Raw genomic sequence first — 13,050 nt, forward strand, 5'->3', positions numbered from 1 at the left:
TTGTACGAGATGCAGTGCCTGCATTCTCCCCTGATCCTCATCATACTGTGTGCCTACAGTAGTTTGTCACCTCTATAGTGCCTAGTTTATCAGACTGCTGTCCAGTCTCATGGTCCTGACCTCCACATGCTACTGATTTGCAGACACATAAGGTGCCCAGCATCATCCCCTACCTCCCCCTGTTTAACCTTCTGTGTCCCAAACTGCAGCAATAAACGAAATGATCTCCGTCTCTTCCATAATGGGAATATGTTGCACCCAATCAGGGTCTGGAAGGCATATCCAATCAGGAGCTGGTTTACATTCTGAATCCTGGTTCATATCTCAAGGCTTCTTCTTCCTTGGTGAGGAATCACTCATGTAAGGAGGCTGTGTGCTCCATCCCTCCTGGCTGTGTGTATTTGCACGGATGCATGCAGAAGAGATGCTAATACCACAGAAAGACGAGGCACAATTGGAGAAAAGGGGGCTGAGCAATTCATATCCATAGGAAAGACAGAAGCCCCTCTTCTCTCAGGTAACCTGGCAACAGAGCATCAGCAATTCTATCCAGTTCTCCTTCCCTGCACCCTGTCACCTCCAGCCGCTGCAGGAAAAGCGCATCAAGGTGCCCAGGCTGGACCCATCAGCCGTGACAAATGCATTGCAATTAGCATCCCTCACAATCCCCAGGCCATAAATTAGACTTAAAAGTTCATCAGTCGTCTCTCTGCTGCTAATTACACTGGAATGTCCTTTCCTGGGCTTTCATGCTGGATTATATCTGGGAGGTTTGCACTGTTCTTAGCAGTGGCTCCCTCTCCTGTACTGTGACAAGGGGAAGCTTATTAAGGACATGAGAAGATTTATCTATTGCAAAGTGGTCTTGGCCACATCTTTGGTGTGGGTGCTTGTGGATGCCTTCTTACTCCTCTACTTCAGTGAATGTAACAAATGTGATGACAGAAGGGACAGATCTCTACTGCCTGCACTGAGGGGTAAGTCTAACCTCTGCTACACTGTATGGTAACATGCTGCCTGCACTGAGGGGTAAGCCTACACTCTGCTACACTGTATGGTACCATGCTGCCTGCACTGAGGGGTAAGTCTAACCTCTGCTACACTGTATGGTACCATGCTGCCTGCACTGAGGGGTAAGTCTAACCTCTGCTACACTGTATAGTACCATGCTGCCTGCACTGAGGGGTAAGTCTAACCTCTGCTACACTGTATGGTACCATGCTGCCTTTAAGTCTAATCACTGCTACACTGTATGGTAACATGCTGCCTGCCCTGAGGGGTAAGTCCTAACTCTGCTCCACTGTATGGTACCATGCTGCCAGCACTGAGGGGTAAGCCTACACTCGGCTACACTGTATGGTACCATGCTGCCTGCACTGAGGGTTAAGTCTAACCTCTACTACACTGTATGGTATCATGCTGCCTTTAAGTCTAATCACTGCTACACTGTATGGTACCATGCTGCCTGCCCTGAGGGGTAAGTCCTAACTCTGCTACACTGTATGGTACCATGCTGCCTGCACTGAGGGGTAAGTCTAACCTCTGCTACACTGTATGGTACCATGCTGCCTGCACTGAGGGGTAAGTCTAACCTCTACTACACTGTATGGTATCATGCTGCCTTTAAGTCTAATCACTGCTACACTGTATGGTACCATGCTGCCTGCCCTGAGGGGTAAGTCCTAACTCTGCTACACTGTATGGTACCATGCTGCCTGCACTGAGGGGTAAGTCTAACCTCTGCTACACTGTATGGTACCATGCTGCCTGCACTGAGGGGTAAGTCTAACCTCTGCTACACTGTATGGTTTCATGCTGCCTGCACTGAGGGGTAAGCCTACACCCGGCTATACTGTATGGTACCATGATGCCTGCACTGAGGGTTAAGTTTAAACTTTACTACCCTGTATCCTACCATGCTGCCTGCACTGAGGGGTTCTGTATGGCCAGGGATCCGGGGTGTTCTTGATTTCATGGGAAATTGGAAAGATAGGGGATTAAATCTGATATCTATTTGTGTGTGGGCACCGTAACTGTGTGGAGTACAGGTGTAATCACTATGCAGTTTGGGAGTCAAATGTAATAGTGTGCGAGAATAAGAAAGTGAGAAATTTGGGTAGAGTTTTCCCATTTTTTAAAGCGGCAATCATTTACACTGGAAAAAACAGGTTGATTTTGCCATGTAAATGATTGCCGCTTTAAAAACAAATGGGAAAGCTCTCCCAAAATCTCTCGCTTTCTGATTCTCACACCCTGTTACTTGGCCACGGATATCTGAAATATATTGTACTCTGCAAGTTATACTGTACTGTGTAAATTACACTGTACCCTGCAAATTATACTGTGCTGTGTAAGTTACACTGTACTCTGCAAGTTATACTGTACTCTGCAAGTTATACTGTACTCTGCAAGTTATACTGTACTGTGTAAATTACACTGTCATCTGCAAGTTATACTGTACTCTGCAAGTTATACTGTACTGTGCAAGTTACACTATCAACTGCAAGTTATACTGTACTGTGTAAGTTACACTGTACCCTGCAAGTTATACTGTACTGTGCAAATTATACTGTAGTGTGCAAATTACACTGTAATCTGCAAGTTATACTGTACTGTATAAATTACACTATACCCTGCAAGTTATACTGCGCTGTGTAAGTTACACTGTACTCTGCAAGTTATACTGTACTCTGCAAGTTATACTGTACTCTGCAAGTTATACTGTACTGTGTAAATTACACTGTCATCTGCAAGTTATACTGTACTCTGCAAGTTATACTGTACTGTGCAAGTTACACTATCAACTGTAAGTTATAATGTACTGTGTAAGTTACACTGTACCCTGCAAGTTATACTGTACTGTGCAAATTATACTGTAGTGTGTAAATTACACTGTAATCTGCAAGTTATACTGTACTGTGTAAATTACACTGTACTCTGCAAGTTATACTGTACTGTGTAAATTACACTGTACTCTGCAAGTTATACTGTACTGTGTAAATTATACTGGCATCTGCAAATTATACTGTACTATGTAAATTACACTGTACTCTGCAAGTTATACTGTACTGTGTAAATTATACTGGCATCTGCAAATTATACTGTACTGTGTAACTTACACTGTACCCTGCAAGTTATACTGTACTGTCAGTGGCGTAACTATAGCTCCGCAGCCCCCGCGGTGGCGGGGAGGCGCAGAGAAAGTTTGGGCACCGGGGGTCTGCAGGGCTATAGTTACCCACTGCTGTCTCTGCCGGTACCTGCCTGCCGTGCCCGGTCCTGTCATGGTCCCGTCTCTCCCAGCGCTGGCTAGTGGCTCCTGCTGCCATAATGAAAACGGACACTTAGAAAATGGCTTCCCCCATACTGTAGACAGTTTTCTGTCTGCAGTATGGGGGCAGCCATTTTCTAAGAGACTTTTCATTATAGCAGCAGGAGCCACTAGCCAGTGCTGGGAGAGACAGGAAAGTGACGGGACCGGACACGGCAGGCAGGTACCGGCAGTGACAGCAGCGGGTAACTATAGCGCGGCAGACCCCCGTCGCCCAAACTTTCTCTGCAGAGCTATAGTTACGCCACTGACAGTACAGTATAACTTGCAGAGTACAGTGTAATTTACACAGTACAGTATAATTTGCAGATGACAGTATAATTTACACAGTACAGTATAACTTGCAGAGTACAGTGTAATTTACACAGTACAGTATAACCGGGCACGGCAGGCAGGCAGTTATACTGTCATCTGCAAATTATACTGTACTGTGTAACTTACACTGTACTCTGCAAGTTATACTGTACTGTGTAAGTTACACTGTACTCTGCAAGTTATACTGTACTGTGTAAGTTATACTGTGTGTACTGTGTAAATTATGGTTAACAATATATATCAATATATATTCAGTAGTAATACATTTTGAGCCTGATTCTGGTTGCGAGGGGATGTGTAACGAAGACACCTCACATGCCGCCGCAGCAGGAGAAATCATTGGATGGTCGCCATCTATCAAATGATTTTCCTGCCTTCGAAATTAAAAGTAATTCTGAACAGACTTTTATTTGCGGGCGCTGAGTCGAAGACTGGGTGGGCGGCTGACATCATGTGACGTCAGCTGCCCACCCTGGCAGGCATAAGTCCGCCCACATATCCATGGGAAGGCCCGGCGTGTTCATGGGGATGCCCCTAACATGCTGAAAGTTCCTATGGCCAGCGCTGCCACCGCCCCGTCCCTCCCTCCTTGGCTGTTTGCTGTCCGGGTTGGGAAATGTGCATGCGCAATTCCAACCATCGGGCCAGGGGCCTAATTCGGATCACTGCTTATGATTCAGAATCGGCCCCTCTGGGCCATCTGTGAAAGCAGATAAACTTGTATATATACAATGTAATAACTATATAATTACCATCCATTGAAGATTATACAAATAAATCTATTTTATGGCTTTGGTAAAGGGGATTCTGTGCTGAACAGGTTAGCAAGATCTGTTAGAAGTCATACATGTGTTCTAGAGGGGTGCTTCTATTACTAGAATAAACACCAGCAGGACTTGTGCACATGACAGACTGTATCACTTGTGTTTTATGCTCTTTAGTTTAAAGACTGTGGAATAAAATTAGTTAGCAAGGTGCATTTTGGTGCTGATGTTCTCATTGTATAAACTGGTTGTCGGTGGTTTGTGCAGCTCTTATCTTAAAAGGTACATAACATATTTCATGACATTGTCACCTGCTGCCACCCATTCGCAAGTGCGATTCGCACGCAGGGCATGTGAATGGATGTTACACAGTATCATCCATTCGCAGGCCAGGGGGAGCCACCCATGTCTTTCGATTGGTGACCCACACCCCTCTCTGCCCCCCGCCCACTGTCCTTGTTGCGTGCACCCGGCGAACAGTGTGTTCGCCGTGAGTGCATGCACCCATTGTATGCACATGCACAGAAATGCGCATGTGCTTTATAACAATATCAGTCCCCAGGCGCTTACCATCAAATATTTTTCCAGTGAGTGCAGTCTGTACGTAGCGCAGGACTTACTCAGCGGCTGCAATAGCAACAGGCTGATCGTGGCCAGAGCTGTCGTCACACGCCTACCCCTCAAACCCCTCAGCACACCTGCGTTTTACCTGAAACTGCCAGAACACGACCCGGTACTACCCTCGAGTGCCGGCTTCCTGTCAATCAACGGGTCATATGCATTCGCAGACAATCTATAATCACTCGGCCTGCGAATTTGCAGCTGTGTGATCAGGTCTGAATTAGACCACTTGTGTTCAATGCATGTATTCTAATATGGTGCTGGTCTACTGTTTGCACCTATAACAGCTTTCTCTCTTTTTGGAGGACTTTCCACTGTTTGGAGTGTTTCTGTGGGATCTCGTTGCCCAGTCATTCTGCAGAGCATTTATGAGGTCAGGCTGGCTCACAAGTTCTGTTCCAGTGTATCCAGTGGCGGATTTAGGGGGGGGGGGCACCCGGGCACATGCCCCCCCTGTCATTTCATTTTGTAGCTGAGGACCAGGGCTTTCCAACAAGCCCAGCCCCGTGTCTCTAGCCCCCTGGAAACCGGAGATATCGCCTGGTAAAGCTGTAACGTTTTTTTCCCCCATAAAATAATATGGGACCCATCAATTCCGACCCCCACCCAGTTCCGACGGCTGACAGTTCCCCCCTGGCATCACAAAAGCTTGCGGTTGATCTTATTCAATTCCAAATCGCTGGGCCTTCAATATGATGCCAGGCTGGTCCATATCGGTCAATCGGTTCCAGAGATATTGTGTGTAAACTGATTTTTTTATTTTTGAAATGTAATGTAATGGCTGTTCATGTTTTTTGAGGGCAGATTACTCTGGACCCAAACGTTCCAGTTTCACTGGACCAAAATCATTCAAAGCCCACTCAAAAGTTCTTCAATATGATACTTGTCTCATGTAAATGGGTCAGTTGGTTCCGAAGATATAACCGGTTAAATGAGATAACTGGTTAAAGGGGGGAGGGGTGGTTTTCTCTCCCCCTCACACCAGAAAATGCAGGGACTAGGCTGGTGTAAAAGGGGCCAACCTGGGAATGCATTTTCTGGTGTGAAAGGGGTATTATTTCAAATAGCCGGGACCTGCAGTGCTCTGAATACAGCCAGGCTCTGCCACTGTCAGTGGCTATCACTTCTGAATGGCGGCGGCTGTCCCCCATTTACCGTGAGCATGTATTCCCCCTTGGCAATGAGCATGTAATCCCACATTGCAACGAGCATGTAACCTCTCTCAATGAGCATGGAACCCTTGGCAATGAGCATGTAGATAAGAAGCACTTATGTAGCATAATTTTTAATAGGCATTAATATGGTGTTTGGCATAGTACATAATGGACATATTGACGTGTGACTTAACGTGTAATGGACATTATGGTGTAAATGTTTAATGCGCGCCTTTGGTGGACAATGTCCCTGTTTATGAAGCGTATTGTGAATTTTGGCTTAATCGTTGTGGCATTATGTGAATTCTGGCTCAATCCGTGTGGCATTATGTAAATTTTGTCTCAATCCGTGTGGCATTATGTGAATTTTGGCTCAATTTGTATGTAATTTTATGAATTTGGCTCAATTTGTATGTCATTTTATGAATTTGGCTCAATCCGTGTGGCATTATGTGAATTTTGGCTCAATCCATGTGGCATTATGTGAATTTTGGCTCAATTTGTATATCATTTTATGAATTTGGCTCAATTTGTATGTCATTTTATGAATTTGGCTCAATCCATGTGGCATTATGTGAATTTTGGCTCAATCCATTTGGCATTATGTGAATTTTGTCTCAATCCGTGTGTTATTATGTCAATTTTGGCTCAATCCGTGTGGCATTATGTGAATTTTGACACAATCCATGTGGCATTATGTGAATTTTGGCTCAATCCATTTGGCATTGTGTGAATTTTGGCTCAATCCATGTGTTATGTCAATTTTGGCTCAATCCGTGTGGCATTATGTCAATTTTGACACAATCCATATGGCATTATGTGAATTTTGGCTCATTCCATTTGGCATCATGTGTAAGGGTCTAGTATTTTGTTGCATAATGTGTAGAAGTTGTATATGGTGTTGTACACTACACTCAAGGACATGCCCCCTGTTGAGTGGCCACACACCCTTTTCCAGAGCGCGCCTTCGGCGCGCGCACAACTACATCCTTCACTTTTGTCGCCATGGTGGTCCTGCATACTAAATGACAGGGCCTATTTTTAATCCCATTCCCACCCTCTCTCTGCTGGTCTCTTAGCATGTACACTGGAACCACTAACACCGCCCCTCCCCCACCTAAACCCTCTTTTATCATGGTGCCCCCCCTGTCATTTTATCCTGGATCCGCCCCTGAGTGTATCCCAAAGGTGCCCAATGGGGTTGAGGTCAGGGCTCTGTGTGCAAAGAGAGAGGTTTTTAAGCAGCGCTGACAGTGGAGGACACTTAAAAGTTAAAAATAACAATTTATTACACAATTAAAAATCAATAAAAGCATATCCGCATGATAATTGGGACAATGGGGCAAGTGTTGGTAGGACCAAGTGGTGAGGGGGACCAAAGTATATAACCTGCACTGATCCGTGGAAATGAGTCCCGATGGAATACAGTCCAAGGAAGGATTGTCCGGGATATCGCTGGAGGGATCGGTCCTGAAGGATGTTGAAGCAGGACCAATCTTAAACCTCAACCAGTGTTGCGAAGAGTAATTCCAGTGCTGGTCTGTGGCTTCCAAGTCGGGTATAGTTGGTATAATAACGGCAATCAGATGGATTAGCAGGAGGTGTTCCAAAATGACACTCAGGGTCCAAACCAGGGGGGGCACCAACGCGTTTCTTTGGGACTGAATTCCAGCTTTATCAAGGTGACTGCTCTTTGTCTGGGCACCCATATATATACCCAGACTCCCTTGCATCTATTTGCATAATTGGACAATGGATATGCACTACATAAGATAAAATCAATAAAATATAATGGAGACAGACATATTATTCACTCTAGCTAATCTACTAATCTAAATTAAATACATTTGTTGGTACAATTTAACATAGAAAAAAGGACAATGATTTAATACTCATGATTTACTTCCGGGTCAGGCTTTAATACCTTAGTAACTTATCCAGCCTTTTGGGATCACATAATTACCATCCATAGGACGATGAATAACAAAAGCATCAATAGTAAACTTCAATAACATTTAATACGTATTTTTTTTAAAAGAAACAATGAAATAACATCAAGAAATTTTTATTATATGAGACCGGATGTATAAAGCCGATATTCGGCCAATAGGAGTGAACGTGTGTTACTTCCTGCCTGTTGGAACACACTCACGTGTCCAAGGTTCCACCGGATGTGATGTAAAGTGTTACATCCATCCTTGCCCCTTCTGCCGGAAGTGACGTATTGCAGTCACCGGCATTGTGTCTGGATATCCCGGAGGTCAGGATGTAATGCGTGGTGTTACATGCATCTGCATCTTCCTACCGGAAATGACATATCGGCATGTTGTAAACTGCGCACAACCCATAAACTTCCGCTTGAGGAAGTATAGGGGTATAGGATATAGTTATCAAACCGGATGTGATGTTACGTCATTTGTACTTATATCATATTGTTGTTAAATTTATCACCCGATAGCCGGAAGTGATATATTTCCAACTTGTTTTATTATGGGGGAATTATTTTAATGGACACCATTTAATTTTTCTCCTATGGGAAGTTAGCATTTAGTCATAATTTTTATACCTCATTCAAATACAAATATCATACATAAAGCAACAGAAATTTTCTCAAAAGTAAAAAAAAATAATAATAATAATAATAAATGCATAATAAATGATAAAAATAAAAATGAAAAAGAATGAAAATAAATATAAAAATAAAAAAATAAAAACGAATAATAAAAATCAGTTAATAAATAAAATAAAATGTGAAATATTCAATTGGCTAATTAGATACACAGAATAAAATTCATCACTATACAATATATATAATAATGATATTAGTACTTGATCATGGTCAATGATACCCCAATAATGATTCATTATCAATGATAATTCATAATACCTGTTTATAACTCTCAAATTAATACTCCTAAACATCATCCTACGCAAATACAGACGATAATCAAAAGACATAAACATATCGAGAGGTTACTCTTTGCTATATGGATTATATATGAATGAAACTATACTTAAAGAACGGTGTTTAACTCCAGAGACTCATTTAAGCCTTTGGGGAACAAAGAATTAAATTTAAAAATCCAGTAGATTTCTTGTCTACATAGTATTTTATATCTATTTCCTCCTCGTTTGCTGGTATTAATATGTTCTATTCCCAGTACTTTTAAACACCATTATGGTGTTCCGCAAAGTGCCTTGATACACTATGTAGCATGTTTCTATTTTTAATATTTTTTCTATGTTCTAAGAAACGAGTTCTTAGCGCTCTTGTTGTTCTCCCAACATATTTAAGATTGCAACTACAGGATAGGACGTAGATTACGAAGTCTGTGTTGCAATTAATTAGACCCCTAATTTCAATCGGTTTGCTCTCCCCTTCAATCGTAAACATTGTAGTCCTATTTTGGATAAATTTACAGGTTATACATGAAGTTCTGCCACATTTGTAACAGCCGTATACCCTTTGTGTTAGCCACATGGTGGGCGGGATCGGATCTCCTGAGTGTACAATCTTATTGATCTTGGTTTCCTCTCTGAGGACACTTGGAGCCAGCATAGTTTTGAAAGATTTGTTTTTCTTAAATATGAAGGTCGGATGTGAGGGTAGAATATCCCTTAGTGTTGGGTCCTGTCTAAGAATGGGGAAATTCTTTTGTACAATCTTCTTGATCTCTACATATTGTGAATTAAAGGTCAAAATTAAGGAAAGGTGTTTCTTATTTTCACTATCAGATGGAGCCAAGGAATGTGGTTTCCTTTTTTCCTTTAATAGTACTGCTCTATCACACTCTCGGACTTCTTTGATGGCACCTTCTATTAGGCCATCTGGGTATCCTCGAGCTTTAAAAGAGTATCCCAAACCTCTGGCTTGTTCTTCGAACGTTTCTATTTTAGAACAATTGCGTCTTAACCTTAACATTTAAACCCTTCGGTATGTTTCTGATCCAGGGCGGGTGATGTGCGCTAGTATAATGGAGGTAAGAGTCGGTATTCACTTCTTTACGAAAATTGGAGGTCTGAATTTGACCTTCTTCAATTATTAAGCTGATGTCCAAAAAATCAATACGTTCAACATTGTAAACGTGAGTGAATTTTAAATTGAATAAATTAGAATTCAAATGAGTGACAAAAGAATGTGCTGAGGTGCTGTCCCCATCCCAAATAATAAAAAGATCGTCAATATAACGGCCATAGAGAACCAGATTCGCGCTCCAGCTGCTCCCCCACACTAGGAGGTCTTCGACCTCCCCCATGTAGAGGTTAGCGTAACTGGGCGCGAATCTGGTCCCCATGGCCGTCCCCATCACCTGTAAATAGTGCTGGCCTAAAAATTGAAAATAATTGTGTTTAAGGATGAAAGAAATGGAGTCTAAAAGAAATTTAATATGAACCTCACTGAGATCTCCATCCTGTATTAGTCTCTTCTCAATTGCCGCAATACCCAAATGGTGCGGGATTTTAGAATAAAGACTCTGGACGTCCAATGTTAGGAAAGCGTAAGTTTCTTTCCATTCGATTTCACTGATCAAATTTAAAAAATGTGTAGTATCTTTTACATGAGATCTCAGTGAGGGCACCCGTGGTTGAAGGTAAGTGTCAACGTAATGGGACAAATTAGAAGAAAGTGCACCTACACCAGAAATAATGGGACGCCCTGGGGGTGATGTGAGGGACTTGTGAATTTTAGGGAGGTGATAATATACAGGTGGGATGGAGTGTTCAACGTAAAGAAAATAAAATTCCTCTTTAGAAATTATATTCGCTTCTCGAGCATTATACAGTAGTGATTTGAGCTCCTTATTGAACTTAGGAGTGGGGTCCGAATCGAGAGGGAGATAAATACTTGTGTCTCCCAATTGTCTTAAGGCCTCCTGCACATAATCAGTCCTGTTCTGAAGTACCAGCCCCCCCCCCCTTTGTCCGCCTGTTTACAGACAAGTGAGGGGTCCTTAATCAATTTATTCAAGAGATTTTTTTTCCTGTCTGGTCAAATTATCACGCATATTTTTATTTTTGTTTTGTTTGGCACACAAATTTTTAAACTCATCAAAAGTGGTTTTATAGAAACTCTCGATATAAATACCTTATATCTGGAAAAAATTCTGATTTTCTTTTTATTGAGGATTTATCAAAAATCACCTTTACGGGGGATTGGTTTTCAATTAAAAGTTCCGACAGTATGTCCAGAGTCTCATCATCCCCTGAATCAAGGTGAATGAGGGTCTCTGTATTGTTTAGTGTATTTGAGCATTTGTTTGCAAAATATTTCTGTCTGCACAAAGTGCGGATGAATCTATTCAATTCCACGAATAAGGTGAAAAGGTTAGCTAGCAGGGGTTGAGAGGGAGAACTTAAGACCCTTGCTTAAAAGTTTGGTCTCCTCTGCACTCAACTGTCTAGTGGAAAGATTAAAAATGGTTTTAATTTCCGGTGAGTTGTCAGTTAGGTTTTTTCTAGCTCTTTTTAGTTGAATTTTCTTCCCTCCCCTTCTCCCTCGGGGTTGTTTTCAATTGGTCCCTGTCGGGTAAGAAGTTGCGTCTCTGTCTTGACTCTAAAAAAGATGTTGAGCCTGAGTCTCTATCCGTATGTTTTTGGTGAATCATATGGGGATCATTTGTCTTAGGTCTTGCCCCCAAATCATTATTTGAGGGATGGTTATTTCTGTTAGGGGGTTCTTCTCTATTTCTATTGCTAGTATATGGGACTTCCCTATATTGATCATATCTTGATTGACGACCATAATTGTCCCTATAATTGGAATTTCTGTATTCAGTAGGTCTGTATTGTTGTCTCCTATTGTTGGTAGATCTAGTGTTAGTGTCGTATACTCTCATATTTCTCACTTTTTCAGACGGTTTTCTATATGGAGTCTTATTAGTATCGTCATTGGTTCTAAATTTATTCCGATATGATCTAATGTCACCAGTTTCATAATAATTAATGTCCCGTTGGAATTTTTTACATTTATTATCTATTAGATCTTGTTCGAATTTAGTGATTTTATCCATAATAATAGTGTCTCTTTCTTTGTATTCCTTGGTTTTGTTATATGGTTCTAATTTATTTTTAAGAGTTTCAATTTGTTGTTCTAGAGCTTTTGTCTTCTGTAGCCTAAAATCAATAACCAGTTCCAACAGATTAAATGAACATTTGTCTAAAATTTGATCCCATTTACCTTGAAATTCCTTATCCCCGTTAAATATTGAGGGTTTGAAGAGCCTTAGGCCCCTAGGAATCATTTTTTTGTCTAGGTATTTTTGGAGGTTTGTACCATCCAGCCAATGTTTAGTTTCTGATTTTAATAAATCTTCTAACATATAAAAATCATTTTTTAGGGTATCATCCTCTTTAGCTACCTCTGTCTCCATGAGTTTATCCCATTTAGAAAAATATGTCTGTCTCCGTAGGTGTCTATCACTGAAATTAAGAAAACAGCTCATGGTGGCGGCTCAATAGACCAAAAAACAAACAGAAAAGTTCAACCTAAGTTGAAAGATAGAGCGCTATTACCCAAGTTGTTTTCCTTAAAAGCAGCTGCTTGAATAAGGGGAGGTCAACCCTTAAAATATGCAAAGAGAGAGGTTTTTAAGCAGCGCTGACAGTGGAGGACACTTAATAGTTAAAAATAACAATTTATTACACAATTAGAAATCAATAAAAGCATATCCACATGATAATTGGGACAATGGGGCAAGTGTTGGTAGGACCAAGTGGTGAGGGGGACCAAAGTATATAACCTGCACTGATCCGTGGAAATGAGTCCTGATGGAATACAGTCCAAGGAAGGATTATCCGGGATATCGCTGGAGGGATCGGTCCTGAAGGATGTTGAAGCAGGACCAATCTTAAACCTCAACCAGTG

The 13,050-nt window shown here is 41.8% G+C and overlaps 1 protein-coding gene across 5 annotated transcripts in view; it reads left to right on the plus strand.

The window, feature by feature from the left end:
• The first annotated feature begins 307 nt into the window (after window positions 1-307).
• GALNT13 (polypeptide N-acetylgalactosaminyltransferase 13) overlaps window positions 308-13,050 on the plus strand; it is a 291,999-nt gene continuing 279,256 nt past the window's right edge. For 2 of the 5 annotated variants that reach the window (XM_083154067.1, XM_083154068.1), the window contains exon 1: window positions 308-977. In XM_083154067.1, coding sequence (XP_083010193.1) covers window positions 836-977 — 142 coding nt within the window. In that variant the 5' untranslated portion in view covers window positions 308-835. The remainder of the gene's footprint in view (window positions 978-13,050) is intronic. The other 3 variants (XM_083154069.1, XM_083154071.1, XM_083154070.1) reach the window with 3 other exon arrangements.

The sequence above is a fragment of the Crinia signifera genome, chromosome 7, assembly GCF_055691185.1.
Source record: "Crinia signifera chromosome 7, ASM5569118v1, whole genome shotgun sequence".
Classification (NCBI taxonomy): Eukaryota; Metazoa; Chordata; class Amphibia; order Anura; family Myobatrachidae; genus Crinia; species Crinia signifera.